We start from the raw sequence: 15,874 nt of genomic DNA on the forward strand, positions 1-15,874 counted from the left end.
TACAAATAAGAAGATTTGCATCTTAAATTAAGTATATTTCCGCTAAATTTAAGATGAAAAAACCATGCAGAAATCCGCTTAAATTTAGGTGGTCTCTTTCATAATGCATTTCTATAAATGCTCAGAACATAAAAAAAAAACATTTTTTCACTTTTTCTTTTTGTTGAATAGTTTTTTTTACAATTTTTAAAATTTTTATTTTTTAAAAGTTTTTTTAAAGAAAGTTACTCAAGTAAAATTTTCAAATTCGATTTGCTTTTCACGTTACAGACAAAAAAAATCGAAAATCACAAAGAGTCGAAATGGTTAATCTTTACAAAAAACGCTCATATTTTTATTACATATCTATTGATTTTTAGAAAAGTATTGTGTTATTTTTAGTAGCACTCAGAAGATTTTGAATTTATTTCTGAGATAAAAATTGTGTTTTGTAAAAAATGTCCTTAAAAAAATGTAATTCGTTGACCTTAGATTTATAATGTGACCCTGAAAAGTTATTCTATTGTTTCTTGATTACTTATTTAGCATTCAGGGGCGCCGGTTTTTCTGTTCAGATTGGTCGGAAAAAAACTCATATCTCGACCTCAGGTCAAAGAACGTTAAAAAAAAAATAGTTAATTGTCCATTTGCGCTGTCAACCAGTGTTTTTAATAGTTGTTTCACAAAAAACAAACAACAATAAAATAAAAAGTTACGAAACTAGCACTGCACTTTATTAACGATTTTAAAAAAGCTTTATGATTTTGTCGTAAAGTTAGTACATATAAATTCAAAATAGATGAAAATAAATAAGGCATCGTATCAATGCCAACTCGTTGGTACTGACTGGTAAATAAATTAGAACAAATTTAGTCTACAAAAATATGACATGCAAGGGAAAATGAAAAGTTTTTTTTACAAAATGTACTGCCCTTTTAAATTGCAAAAATTTTCAAATAAGTTTTAAGTTAAACCAATAAAAACTGCTCATTCAATGTTATTGCTTTTCAGGATATTTTCTTAAGCTGTGATAAAGCAAATTTTAACGCAATTTCAAATGACAATTAAAAGAAATTAATTTGTTAAAAATATCAATGAGCAAAATTTCCACGTTAAAAACCGCAGTTTGCTGAAAATCACCCACACAAAAAATGTGTTGGTAGGTATTTCTACAAATATACAAAATCAAAATAAGATTAATAAGATTATTTTAAAATTCTAATGTGTGAAAGTTTAGTTATAGAAGTTCTTTTAAAAGTCGTGTTTTTTTTATCTCTTAATTTTTTTTTTTATTTTTAAAAACAAAACAAAAATAATTTAAAAAACGTAAATAAATATTTGTTTTGCGAGGTTTGCAATTTTTTTTTACTGAGTTGTAGAAATTGGACTTGAATAAATTTATTATTTCATTTCATTTTATTTGTTTTTCTCTTCATGTTTGTACACCTTTTTTTTAATTAATTTAAAAAATCATAAATCAAGAAAATAAACCACAAAAAAGAATAGCAGGAAATATATTTTCTTATCATTTTTGATCTTTGAATATTTTATATTCTATTTAGTCACGACACGATCTACATATACATGCCTACATTTACATATGTATGGTATGTATTTCTACGTTTTTATTTAATTGAATTATTGAGGCCACCCGCATTCCTCTCTTCCCATTATTGTATAGATATTATCATATACATAGTCAGGCGCCAGCTGTCACTTAAAGTAGGTGGGCCATTATTATAATCCTCATATGCCACAATATACATTATAAAGTTGTTGAACTTTCATGTAAAATTGTAGGAAAAAAAGATAAAATCTACTGTGAATTGAATTCGTCGGAACTAATAAATAAAAAAAAAAACTATTTATTTTGAAAATTCAAAATGAAAAATCCTAAATGCAATGTAACCAACAACGATAAAAAAAGATAAAATAATAACGACAAGTTGTCACTATGGGTAACGACGAAAAAGCAAATTTTTGACCTTGAAATTAAACAAACTGCGATATATTTTTTTATATTCAAGAAAAAAACATAAGTACATAAGAGTGGTTAAATACATACACATGTACATAATATAAATAGGAGGTACCTATAAATGCTGTCATCACCAAATAAAAAAAAAAAAAAAAACAAAATAAAAAAAAAATTTTTATTTCATTCCTCTCAATTAAAAGTGATTTAAACTTGAAATTTTTTCATTTTTGTTTATACAATAATTTTGTTCAATCAAGAATGTAGTAGAATTCGATTGCAAAATTTGAAAAATTTTCTCTTTCTTGTTACATAAATAGACGAAAAAAAATTAGAACTCACATAAAAATCTTTATAAAATAAGTAATAAATCCCATTATTATTGTTGTTGTTGCTACTATTGCTATTATGTTGATGATGAAGATACTGATGATGAGGAACAATATCAAATTGTTGAGTTTGTGATTGTTGTTGATGCCAATTTTGCATGGCAAGCAAAAGTGTATATAATCCACAAAAAAAAAAATCTAACACAGCACAGGTACAAGGGTAGGTAGATAGGAATTTTAAAAAATTTTTACACAATATTATTAAAATTGATTTAAATTTGTTTCCCTTGATCAATTGCACTTCTTTCTATATTTGGGTATATTTTGTATCATTTATATGCACATAAGAAAAGGTATATAAGAGAAAGAGAGACTCAGCTGTGTGTAAGTATGTACTTGTACACAATTCAATTATGGGGATATTGGGATGTGGGTATTATTATTTCTCACATCCACACACTGATTTTTTTTTTTTTTTTTTGTTTTCTTCTTTTCAAATGCAACTGCACTGAATTTGATTTTTTTTTTTTTTGTTTTCTACCACTAAGCAACCATTTTTATTATTATTTTTTTTTTCACTTTATAATTCACAGTAATAATTTTTTTTTTGTGACAGCTGATATAATTTATGACAGTTGATATTCGATTGTATGCACTCAGAGCGCCGTATACTAAAATAATAAATCAACAAGAAAATTTGTTTCAAATTTCAAAAAAAAAAAAAAAAATTTTAGAAAGCAATAGACTGACACATTCACACACTTTTTTTTTTTTATTATTATCACAATGAATAGTGTAGAAATGTAGGTATGTACATAAAATTTATAAAAACAACTCGAATCATTTCGCAAAAAAAAAAAAAATTTTTTTTTTTAGTTTTTTTTTTTTTTTTTTTTTTTTTTTTAATTAAACCGTAAAACCGACAACATCGGATGAATTCGTGCGCACTACTTTTAGTTTTGCTCTAGGTACTATAAAAAATATGCACCTTCACTTCCCCGGGGCATACATTCGTCTATGTCTTGTGTGTACGTATTTTCACTGCCTGATTCGTTTATCTCTCTTGCAATATAATTCCACTGACACTAATGACAGGCAAGGTAAGTTTACACTTAAAATTTTTTTTTTCAATTTAATTTTCCAGTGTGGTAAGTTACATTTCACCTGTGTGTGGTGAATTCTTTTAGAAATATATATTTTTTTTTTTATTCAATTAATTCACAATGACCGGATCCCGTTTGCACGAACACTCGTCGTGGTAGTTAATAAAGTGACAAAAAATTTACACAAAACTGCAAGCAAGCAAGCAGGCAGCAGCAGCAGAGCACATCAGCACCACCGCGATAATAACTATGTACTTGTACATGTACAACAGAAAATCAAGAAGAAGAAGAAATACGAAAAAAACACAAAAAAAACAACAACAACTACGAAAAATTGAACCAGAATTTGTGTACAAAGTGTTAGGTAGTTGTTTCATAAAATTGAGAGAACAACCGAGACGAGAGAATATAATATAATAAGCGGAAATGATGAGGGAATATGAACAAAAACAAGACCGCACCAATTCCAATTCCACACAACAAAACCAATACTTGCGCCAACACTAAACACTATACTCTCCTAATAATAATAATAAGATATATGTAGGTAGATATATTGTATGTATGTAGTATATCTTTAACCAGCCAGCAGTCAGCCCAGCTTTATCGAGCCATCAACTAACTATAGAGCAATATCTATCTATAACAACACTATAGAGCTTCTATAAGAGAAACAGGCACATGGCCCATTGGTACAAAAAAAAAAAAAAAACAGCAACCCAACCAACAACAATAGGCAGTGTGGCAGGCAGGGTGGAATAAAAAAGGGGAAGTTGGGGCAAGAAGCGAAACGCAGCTCTTAAGGAGTAGGGGAACATTGAAAAACCTACTCAAGAAAAAAAAAATTAAAAAAAAAAAAACTCAGGAAAAATCCAACAAGAAGGAGAAACAACAAAAACAAAGAAGAAAATATCAAGAACCCAAGAACAGAAAAAAATGTAAATTCCTTCAAATATGGTTTAGGTCTAGGATAGATGTAAGGTATCTTTGTCTAAATTGTTCTGGCTGCTGCTGGCAATGAGATACAAATATACATTTCCATATGACATATCTTAAAAATATTTTTTTTTTCTATTCATTCTTAAATAACATATTTATAGCGATACACTTCGGTATAGGTAAGTTTTTAAGGTAACTCATATACTCACATATAAATAGCATGCGCTCATTATTATCCAGCTGCTGCTACATTTTCCATTAACGAATTAAACAAAATAGAGGTGTATATGATGATGACGATGACGGACGAAAGTAGTAAAGATGGTAGGTAGATAAGTAGATGGTTTTTCATATACTATATACACCGAAGAATCACTGTGTGCAAAGAAGAGAAGGTACACACAACAGGAACCAAAGAATAAAAAAAAAAAAAAATTAAATAAGAAGAAGCAAAAACGACAGATGACACACAGAATTAAACGCAAAAAGTATGTTTTTCTTTTGAGGAGATGTTGAATTGTAGATACATATATACATATACAGTTGCGAATATAAAGTTCAACTACTTTTCACTGTACACTTCTTCTTATTTTAGTTGTTTTTTTTCTGTTCACTTCTTTTCTTTTCTTGTTTTTTTTTTTTTTTTTTTTTTAATTTTCACTCACTTCTTTGGTTTTTTTTTTTATTTTTATTTATTATTCTTTCAACACTTTATAAGGATATTATGTCTTATCCTGGTTTATCACTTTTTCTCCTTTGATATATTTTTCATTTGTTTTTTGTTTTTTTTTTTTTTTTTCAATTTATGTCAATCTCTAAACTTGAAAAAAAAACAATAAAAATTAAATTCACTTCAAACAACAATAACGGCAACGACGAGAATGACAAAAAAAAGATGACAATAATGATATAGAAACTATAATCGATTTTGTAAAAAAAAAAAAAAAAAATTTATAAATTTTCGAGGTCAAAAAGAATGTAATCAAATGAATAATAAAATATTAAAAAAACAAAAGCAAAACAACAACACTCGACTTGTGTAACACGAGCGTTAAATATAATCATCAAATCGACAAGCCGCCATATATACCTAAAGCACCTACTATATAGTAACTAAAAAAAAAAAAAAAAAACTGGGCGCGGGTGAGACAAGAGACAGAACTTCAGAAAAAAAAATCAATTTCGAATTCCTTAGATACACTTTTTTTTTTGTTTTATACACTCTCTGCCTGTTTTGCTGCTGAATCCTCAGCTCACCTCGCTCACCTCACCTCACCTCCCTCCCACACACAGCTCACCTCATCTCGCGCACAAAAACCCCGATTTCTTATACTCTCGCTTCATCGGTCTGGTAAGCAGCAAATACAAAAGTTTAATATGATTGGATTGTTGCTTGGTTAGGAGGGTATACACAATATACATATATAATGTAGATACTTATTATTCTGAGAAAGTATATATAATTTTTTTTTTTTTTTTCATTTAGTTTATTTTTTGCTCTTTGCATTTTATGTTGGTGAATTTGTTTTTTTTTTTTTGTATACACTTTGCACACGAAGGAGGTATAAGGTACCTACTATACAAGAGATCAGAATTATTTGTTCTTTGTCTTTTATCCAGGATTTTAGTTGTAGCTTCTTCTTTCAGCGGATGAGTGACGGTTATTGTATTTTTTTTTTCTTTCTTTCTTTAATTTGATTTTTTTTTTTGTGTGGAAATAGTTCCAAAGAAGTCATAAAGTTCCTAAAGTAATTTTAAGAGACTTTTCAAAATGGCGCCCAATGTGGGTTTCTTCTTGCTTTGAAGATGACTAGATATAAAGTGTATTTGCTTTTTATATGCTTTGTAAATAATTAATACTAAGCAAACTTTTTAAATGGCGCCCAACGTGAGCCAGTTGAGGATTCTGGTGCTCTCTGAATGAATATTAAGACAGCAAACCAAAAAGTCAATTTGAATTAGAATGGATGTAGCTATTTTCATGAAGTTCTTATGTAAATTGACTAGTCTCAAATGGCGCCCAACGTAAGGTCCCTCCATCACAACGTTACACCCATGGAGTTTTTGTATGTTTAAAAATATTAATTCGACGTACCTTCACATGCTTACAATAAAATTAAACAATCTTAGAAAAATGGCGCCCAACGTGAGACTACACAACCTTAAATAAGTTAGATTTTTTTTTAAATAGCACCTAATATGCACTATTTTTGTGGTTGGGAACCAATGATGTGTAAATAATTAACTTTTAAAAAAAATGGCGCCCAACGTCAGACAATTAAGGATTCGAATGGTCCTAAAACGAATAAATAACAGCAAACCAACAAATCGATATGAAATGGAAAGGTTTTAATTCAATTCCTGAAATTCTGTTATAAAATCTCAACCTAAAGCAGAAGCTAGTTGAGGGACCACCTTTAACAAGTTTTCCAGTAAAGGAGCCAACAAAAAATTAAGTTAATGAAACCCGTTTCATTAAGTTCTTAAAAATTTGCTAATTGACTCACGTTGGGCGCCATTTAATAAAATGTCTTTTTCTATTCTTATTTTTAAGAATTTTTACTTTTTACCTAAACAGATCACATTGGGCGCCATTTATGTTTTGTTTGGACTTATTTATGGATGACAATAAAACCAAGTTTAGTTTTTTTTTATTTTTTTTTTTAGATATAAATAAATATATTCAAATAGCAATTACATTATTTAAGTAGATACTTAATCAATAGCTTTTTGAAAAAACATCAATCATCAATAATTTGAAATGGCGCCCAACGTCAACTATCTACATCGCAAAACTTGAACTTGAACATAGCAAAAGAATTAATAGAAAATAATATTTTATTTAACTACGCCCAACGTGAGTTTGCTACTACTTGTTATGTTCTATTCTTAAATGGCGCCCAACAAAAAGATCCACAAACTTTAATGCATTTGAGTTTCCTCAATTCTAGTTAAACAAAATAATACATAATTTAAGAATCATAAATGAATCTTGCATAACCCAAGTTCTCAAGCACTTTAAATGTATCAAGAACAAAAAGTTGTAACTCTCGTCTCAAAACAACCATATCACAACTTTCATATAAAACACTGATCCATTAAGGTAGGTATTATTAATTTTAAGACGTGATACCTAATCCCAAAACACAAAAAAAAACAATTTTTGAATCTTTTTCTTCTTTTAAATGGCGCCCAACGCTCAAATTAAAAAAAGAAAATTACGATTAAATTCTCAGATAATTTACTGAAATGCATATTCAAAAGCTCAAATCAATACTAAAAGGTTAAAAAGCACCAAAACTGCACTCCTAACCGCAAATTACATGAAATAATACTATATTTTACACTACGAAAAAATTATTTATCCCAACCCTAAAAAGTACTATAAATTCTTAAAACGCAAATTATCGTAATTATTTAATTTAAATCTTAAATATATTCATCTTTTTCCAGTTTTTTTTTTATTTTTTTTTTTATCTATCCCTCTTGTCTTATATTTGTTACTAACACTCGAAAAATCAATTAAAATAAAAGCTCTATATCATCATGAAAAAATTATCATAAAAATAGTCTCTATACACAAGGGAGGGTGAGGAGAGGGATGATGTTTGTTTTTTTTGTTTTCAAAAAAAAAAAACATACATATGCCTGCGCAAAATTAAATTGAATACCTTCACGGAGGAGTAAAATATACAAAAAAAAAACTTAAAGACTACACAAAGATGGCGGCGTCAGTCAATAAAATATATAAATACAAAAAAAACACGAACAAAACACAGAAAATAATAAATTAATCGGTCAAAATAAAACCTCCGATCCTATCGACCGACACCGAACGAACAAGCGACGACGGACGGCCATCCAACCGACAGATAAACAGATCAAACAAAATATAATACAAAAAACCTACCACACAAAACAAAACGGGAGTAAAGTTCCGAAATACGTAATACACCCGACGTAGTACCAAATACGACTACTACCAGGCTGCCAGCTAAAAACATTTACCCGCCACCGCCAACAGCGATTATACTACATTATTTTATAATCTTCACAGTTTTGCTCTGCTCGCTCAAAAGTCGGTTGTCTGATTTCGGTCGGTCTGCCACTGCACAGTCATTCTCGTTCGACGACGTAGACGACAGCAGCGACACCATAAAACCAGCACCGGACATATCCGAGCATATACCTACTTCGTCATCATCACAGAATTTCTACTTCCCCCTTTTCTCAATTCTTCCCCAAATCACCCTAACTCTCATAGTTGCCACACTCTCTGTAATTCTCCTATGGCCAATGCATTCGTTCGTATTTTTGTTTTCATTTCATTCCGTTTTCTACTCTGATTTGGTGTATACATACATTCTCCTTCGCCCCTAATTTACTGCGAAAAAACAGCTGTGTGTCGGAAGTCGGAGTCGTGCCCTCTAATCTAACAGCACACACCACACAAAAGCCTCAACTGCCTTGCCGGAATTCGAATTGGAATTGCACACACAATTAGATAGATAAAAACTCATCGAACCGGCCTGGTTGTTGTTCTCTCTCTCTTACTCTCTCTCTCTCAACCATGTGTTTTTATTTTTTTCTCTTTTCTGTTATTCGCCTGCATTTTATCATACTCTCTCTCTCTCTCTTTTTGTTAACCCTGTTTTTTTTGTTGTTTCATTCAACAAATGAAGTGTGTGATGTCAAGTGGCTGTGTAGTGTATCTGACAGATACGAGAGCAACAAACAAGTTCGATAGCAGTTCGATGACCAGCACAGTGGCTCCACTAGTGGATGACAAGTCACAACACAACCTGTCAGCTGTTTTTTCGAATTCATTCAAAACATTTCAAACACACACACATGGTACCATTTCCCGCAGTTGGTCATACACATACATCTACTTTAAGAATGTATGAGTATGTTTATGTTTTTGGCCGTTAGGGGGCGAGAAGAGAGAGAGAGAGAGGAATACACAAAATACGAGAGAGAGAATACAAAACGCAAGATTTATGATCTTATCCCAAACATGCCAGCAGCATGCCAGAATGCCAGGCCAAACCAATTGAAGAAGGTAAAATTCGATGTTCGAGGAATATGCTGGGCGAGCATAAAATACAGTTGGATTGAGCAAGTTAGAAAATGTCTGACTTTTCAAAGCGAATTCCGAAAAGCAGCATCGAATTATATTCACATTTTTGCACTGGGATTGAGATTGTGTGACTGTGTCTCGTGCCGCTGCCGCATGTGTGGTGTGATGGTGACAGACAGCGCAGGCAGACCGAAGCCGACCGAAACTAGCAGCAGCGCTATAGGAGCAAGCAGTGTTGTAAGCAAGGTAACACAGAAATCTCAAAGCCGCCAATGTAACAGGCGCTCAGCGTTTATAGCAGCCATGTTTTTTTTATTCGTTATTCACTTCTTCTAGGTTGTGTCGTATCGTGTTTTGCGTGTTGGTGTTGTGTGTTGGGGAACTTTGGTTATGCGAGGAATTTTCTTTCTGTGCACTTGAATGGAAAATTGTTTCAAGATTTAGTTAGATTTTCCTCGTCTGTCTGGCGATATGGTTTTAGCTGGCTGACTGGCAGTGGTTTGGTTGCATGCAGACACCATTTTTTTGTTTCTCTTTCATCGCGCATTCTCTTTTGCACACAAAACATTTTGTTGTTGTGTATGATATTTTGTGTTGTCATTTCTGGTTTATTTCTCTCTTTTTTTAATTGAGTTGAATTCTGAACTGATTAAGTGTTGTAGAAGTGTAGAGAGTAGATGTAGATAGATTTAATTTGTGGTTTATGGTAATTTATGTTTATGTTCATGTGGATAAATAAATATAAGCTTTAAAAAAAATGTATGACTAATTTAAAGAAACAAATTTTTGCAAAATAAATAAAATAGAGATCTATTTTTATAAATAAGAGAGTATTTTTGTTTTTAAAGATTTTAAAAATTCTTTTTATAGAAAGAGAAGAAAAACAAAAATATCAGGAGTAGAAAATAAAAATGTAGGTATTTTAAAGCTTGAAGGCAACTATGAGACTAAAATGGGTACCCAAATTAGAATCGCATAACACTGCGACGGAATGTGTATCTATAAAATAAATTACAAACCAACAAGCTGTGTAGTATTATAAATGAGGTGTATTGTTTTATAAGAGTTGTTGGGTATATAGATTTGTTTTGCTTCTTTTGGTTATTTTTTTTTTTTTTTTTTGATTATTATAATTTTTTTTTTGTTTTAAGTTTGAATGAGTGTTGATTTGTTGTATAGAGATTGGTAGGTTAGGTAAATATAGATTTTAATGTAAAGTAGTATTGTGGTATTAAAATTTTGAATGTGTGAATTGTGGTAGGGGAAAAAATGATTTATGAACTAGCAACAGAAGCGATAAGCAAATTGAGTTTTTAGGTATAAAATATTATTTGTAAATGGTTTTTCAATAAAAATTTAATTATTTATATATTTATGTATTTTCTTTGCAGTTTTTTTTTTTTGTTTAAGTTAGGTAGGTATTCTAATTCACGTTTCTTCGACGTGCATTTAGAAGGTCATTTTCAAAGATAGCTAAGTTAATTAGGTATTTGCTTTTTATATATCTTATAGATGGAAAATTATAATGACAGCAGGTATTCTTATCTACACCGAAAAAAAAACCAATATCAATTTAACATTTTTTAAATATCAAATTAACATTTCTTAAATATCAGCCAAAAATGCTCTATAAAATGTGTTTAATGATATTTAAAATGTTAAAACAACATTTTTATTATCAGGATGATATTTGAATGTCACATTTTGGAAATTTTTTTTGATATTTTATTATCATTTTTTCATATCAATTTCTCATTCCAAATTATTGAAAAATATTAAATACAAAATTCTTAATTTGTACTAATTTAAAGGCGCGTTGTGTTTTTTCGAAGTAAAATGTATGATTTACTGATAAAATTTGATCGGCACTAAGATTTTACTTCACATAGTTTGGGAGAAAATAACAAAACAATTATATCACCTATAATAGAACAAATAATATGATCATTATTTTGTAAAGAATATTCCCTTTCAGTAATGTTTTGAAAAAAGAAAAAACTAAAACGTAAAATCTAGTCAACATTTATATTTTAACTGTCAAAGTGAAATTTTCACTATCCACTTAAACTTAAAAAAATGTCAAAATAATATTTTAATTGTCAAAGTGAAATTTTCACTATCCCATCTGAAATTAAAAAATGTGAAAATGATATGATAAAATATCAAAATTGATATTTTAATTGTTGGACGACTTTTGTCACTGAAAAATGTTAATTTGATAGCTGTTATTATCAATTTTTTTTTCGGTGTAAAAGCAAAAATGTTATAGAATGCAAGCAACCGTAATTTGGTAAAAACTTATTACAATAAGCAACAAACTAATGTTTTTGAGGTTATTTTTTATTAATTTCTTCTTTTTATAGATTAATTTCTTTATATTTTTCAATTTGTTTTATATACAATTGACTTAAAACTAAACTTATAACTATATTAATCATGTCAGACCAACAATAGAGGCCTGACGTACTTCAATTGACTTTATATAATGCTATTTTACAATATCAAATTACTGTAAAGAGTACACTACATAAATAACCTCTTTGTTCTAACTCAAGCACAACTTGATTTGTACATATTTCTGTAGTAGCCGGATGTGAATTATATTTTCATAGACAAAATACGTTACTTCTTTTAATGAATGGATATCTCGTAATTATAGTTTTGATAGTCGGCAATTCAAATTGGATGTAAGGTAAATATTTTTTTTTAAACAGTTTAGCGGAATTTGTGAAAAGCACAACATGAAGATTTTGTTACATTTAAAGACATTGAAACTATAAATATTAATTTTAAAAGGAAATTCACTACCCTAGGATTAAATTGTTTAAAAATATGATTTCTTTAAATCTTCTAAGATCTAATCTTTTTAATACCTATTTCAAATTTTGTTTTTGAAAAAACAATTTTTTGGAAAAGGCCCAATGAATGTGTCAGTTTATAATTTCTTTTGAATGGCAAACTAATTTTTTTTAAACCCTATTAAAATGATTATACCTACATACAAAATTATTTAAAAAAAAAAACTAACGTTTTCAAATTATTTTTCTAACAATTTCCTATTGTTAGATCATGGACTTTATTTTTATATCTGTTTATATTCCAAGAAAAAAAACCATAAAATTTGCAAACGAAATTCAACATTCTCATAGGCCTATTATTTTGCTTTTTCTTGATGTTTTAATAATTACCAACAATTTAAACAACTTTTCTATTTTAGTGTTTAATTGTTGCCTTGAAAAATTTGGCGCACAACTTTTTATGTTCAGTATCGTGTCGTGTTCATCGAAAACAGTAACAACAGGACTTTCCACTTTACTTGAAGAATAAAAAAAACATTTTCCAAAGGTTTTGAATAAATTGGAATGATGATTTTATGAACGTAAAATTTCTTTGGTGATTCCAAAATGTCTTTTTTAGGGTTCTCACAGATAGAAACTTTTTGGAGCAAAGTTCAGCTTTTTTGTAAAACATTTTGAAGTTGCTTTGGTTAGTACCCGTTTATACATTAGTTATATCCAAACAGCGCTTAAAATTGCAAAAAAAAAAAAACGAATGAAAACTCTAGAAAATTTACAAAGACAAGTTCGTAAAAATTTTAATTTGACATTGACAGGTGATGTTAAGATTAAGTATTGTGTTTGCATTGAAATAAAAAAATGTGATATCTTTTGAAAACAATTATTATAGTTTTGTGTAGCCCACAATATTTTCTTGAACATTTTTATTTAAGGTTTAACATAATTTCATAAATTCAACTTTGATAAGAAAAACCACAGAAATGCAAAAGCTAAATAGTGTTTTAAAAATGACACCAAAAGAACAATAAACAACCCTCAAACAATGCAACCAGAAATTGTAATTATTTAAACAAAACAAAAATAAAAGTTCCTAACTGAGGCAACTTTTACAAAACAAAATTAAAATTATCCGTGTCAAAAATATGATATGAATTACATAATCCAAATTAATCAAAACATTGAAAAGAAAAACAAAGAAAAAAAAAATAAATTTTAAATAGAAAAAAAAAATAAATAAAATTCTGTATGTAGGTAGACATGTTTGATAGCTTGAATATTATATATACCGAACGTTACGTAAATAGTTTTGTGCAGTTTTTAAAGAGAAAATATTGTAATTTTGTGCATAAACAGGTATCTATATGTAAGCTAGGCAGTTAAGTAGGTAGGTCGGTAACTACTCATACCTAGACATTTGCCCGAAGCCCAACAACAACACCAAACAACCAAGCACACTTAGATATAAAACGCGCTAACGACGATTGAGAAAAAAAGAGAGAATCAGAGATAAAGAGACCCTTTTAAAAGTGTAAATATGAAAGAGCACACACAATTATAAGGACACACGAAAATAAAAAAAAAAACAAAATAAAGTAGAAAATGAAATTATTGATTTTTCAAAAAAAAAAAAAAAAAAAAAAAAAACACTCAAATACACCTTCAGCTCAACTCCATCTTTTTTTTTCAAAAGAAGAAAAAAATCCTTCTACCGCCACCTAACCCACTTCTCATCTCCATCAACCCCCCCCCCCCCCCCTTAAAAAAAACCACGACTCTACTCTCTTGCGGTACAAGATAAAGCTGTGTGTACACAAAACAGTCTTCAACCCACCCACCTTTAAATAATAATAATAAAGAAGAAGAAAAAAAAATATTTTTTTTTCTGTTTTCATCCCTTTTGGTTGCAACAGAACAAGTAGATACATTTTTTTCTTGTTGTTGTTTTTATTTGCTGATTTCCTTTCTAACCTCCCCCCTAACCACCCACCCCCTACGAAATTTTTCTTTACTCATATAAATAATTAATTATACATTTAAGTACACAAAATTACAATATTATAGTATAGACAAAAATGTAGATACAACTGATACAATAAACACAGAGACAAAAACAAACTAAAAAAAAACTAAAGAAAAAGAAGGGAGGGGGTGGGAGGGAGGTAGGAGAAATATAATAAGAAAAAGCAAAAGAATGAATGTCACCTCTCTGATATCGCACCCCTAAGTATGTATACATGTATGAAAATTAATTCTTTTCCTCCTTCTCATCGTCGTCGTTGAATTTGTTGTTTTTGTAATTTAACTGTTCACACAAAATAAAGTATATAATATACAAAACAATGAGTGTTGAGTAATCTAATAAATTCTCACACCAACTGAAATTATTTTTTATGTGGTAATGTGGTTAGTAGAGGGCAGCACTTACAAACAAAAAAAAAAATTTTTTTTTCAAAAAAAAAAAAAAAACCAACAAATCTAAAAACTTTCCACGAACAATACCAAAAAGGATCTAGAAATTGTATCTATGGTCTCCCATTGTATCTATATATCAATATCGATAGTGTAAATGCACAAATTTAATAATACAAAAATCGTAAATCACCACAAAAAAAAAAACAACAACAATATTGTTCATAATTTTTTTTTTTTTTGTAATAGTTTTTTGTGTCTTTTTTTGACGTTTCTTGTTAGGGGAGGTGGGGGGGTTAATTTTTTTTTAACCGGTTGAACTTTATTTTTATTGTGGGTATAAAGTTTGCTTAATGTCATTCGCACACACACACTCTCTCATTTTTATAATATGGTCGTCGAACATCATGTCTCTTATACACAAACAGAAAAATGGGAGACGAACAAAACCGTCACTTCCGGCGGCGCTACTTGTACTAAATGTATGTTATGTACTGATGAGTACATTTCATGGGAATATACACTATTATACTTGGGTTCCTTTTATTTTGCTGCTGCTGCTGCTGCGATGCGAGAGCTGTGTGTCGTGGTGTTGCTACTGGCTTTATTTATTTTTTTTTTTTTTTTTTTTCAGCAGGTCGGATATTTTTGCTTTTTTTTTTATTTTTTTGTTTGTTTGTTCTTTGGATTCTCACTCATTTGGTTTTGGATAGGACAGAGAATGGAGTGTGTGCTATAGAACACGGAAAACCTTAACCAAAACCGATGCGAGATCAACCCGAACCCGAAGTTGGAGATGCAGAAGCCGTCGTAGCTGAATCCCTGAGAAGTATAGCGAGGAGAATGGCTATGCCAATGTTGTATATCATCTACTAACCAACTGTGTGTGTGCCATCATCATCTCACAACAGAGGGCATCTATCTACCAGTGTATAGAATCATCAGTAGCCCCAGCCGCCTTGTTTCTGGTGTATATCCCGAAAACCCCCAAGTATAGAGCAAAAATCCCGCAGTCAGATTGTCGGGGCAGGCAGTTAGTCAGTCAGCCACCCAAAAAACACCAACCTTCGACTATGAGGACGACATCAACGAACGACGACGATGCGGACGAATCAACACAACAATCGAGTAAAGCATCAGGAGAAGGATGGCGGATTTTTGTTATAGGTAGGGTATGAGAGATAAAACTTCTGGATGGATATAGGGGGTGTGTGATGGTATATATTATGGAGATGAGGTGAGATGGAGACGATGAACGACCT

General features: G+C 30.0%; 1 protein-coding gene and 1 long non-coding RNA gene across 8 annotated transcripts in view; both read right to left on the reverse strand.

The window, feature by feature from the left end:
- The window catches only part of LOC129911146 (serine/threonine-protein kinase tousled-like 1), a 194,235-nt gene that overhangs the window by 67,764 nt on the left and 110,597 nt on the right, over positions 1 to 15,874 (reverse strand). Inside the window, exon 1 of one of the 7 annotated variants that reach the window (XM_055988845.1) lies at positions 4,535 to 4,966. The exons of 4 other annotated variants lie outside the window; for them this stretch is intronic. In XM_055988845.1, the coding sequence (XP_055844820.1) occupies positions 4,535 to 4,555 (21 nt within the window). In that variant the 5' untranslated portion in view covers positions 4,556 to 4,966. Of the gene's footprint in view, positions 1 to 2,296; positions 2,807 to 4,534; positions 4,967 to 15,874 lie in introns of those variants that run through there. 2 more of the 7 variants (XM_055988838.1, XM_055988851.1) reach the window with 2 other exon arrangements.
- LOC129911162 (uncharacterized) lies at positions 5,995 to 10,528 on the reverse strand. Its single transcript, XR_008771603.1, has 2 exons — positions 6,595 to 10,528; positions 5,995 to 6,333 (listed from the first exon to the last, which is right to left on the reverse strand). It is a non-coding gene; the product is annotated as an uncharacterized LOC129911162 (long non-coding RNA).

The sequence above is a fragment of the Episyrphus balteatus genome, chromosome 2, assembly GCF_945859705.1.
Source record: "Episyrphus balteatus chromosome 2, idEpiBalt1.1, whole genome shotgun sequence".
NCBI lineage: Eukaryota > Metazoa > Arthropoda > Insecta > Diptera > Syrphidae > Episyrphus > Episyrphus balteatus.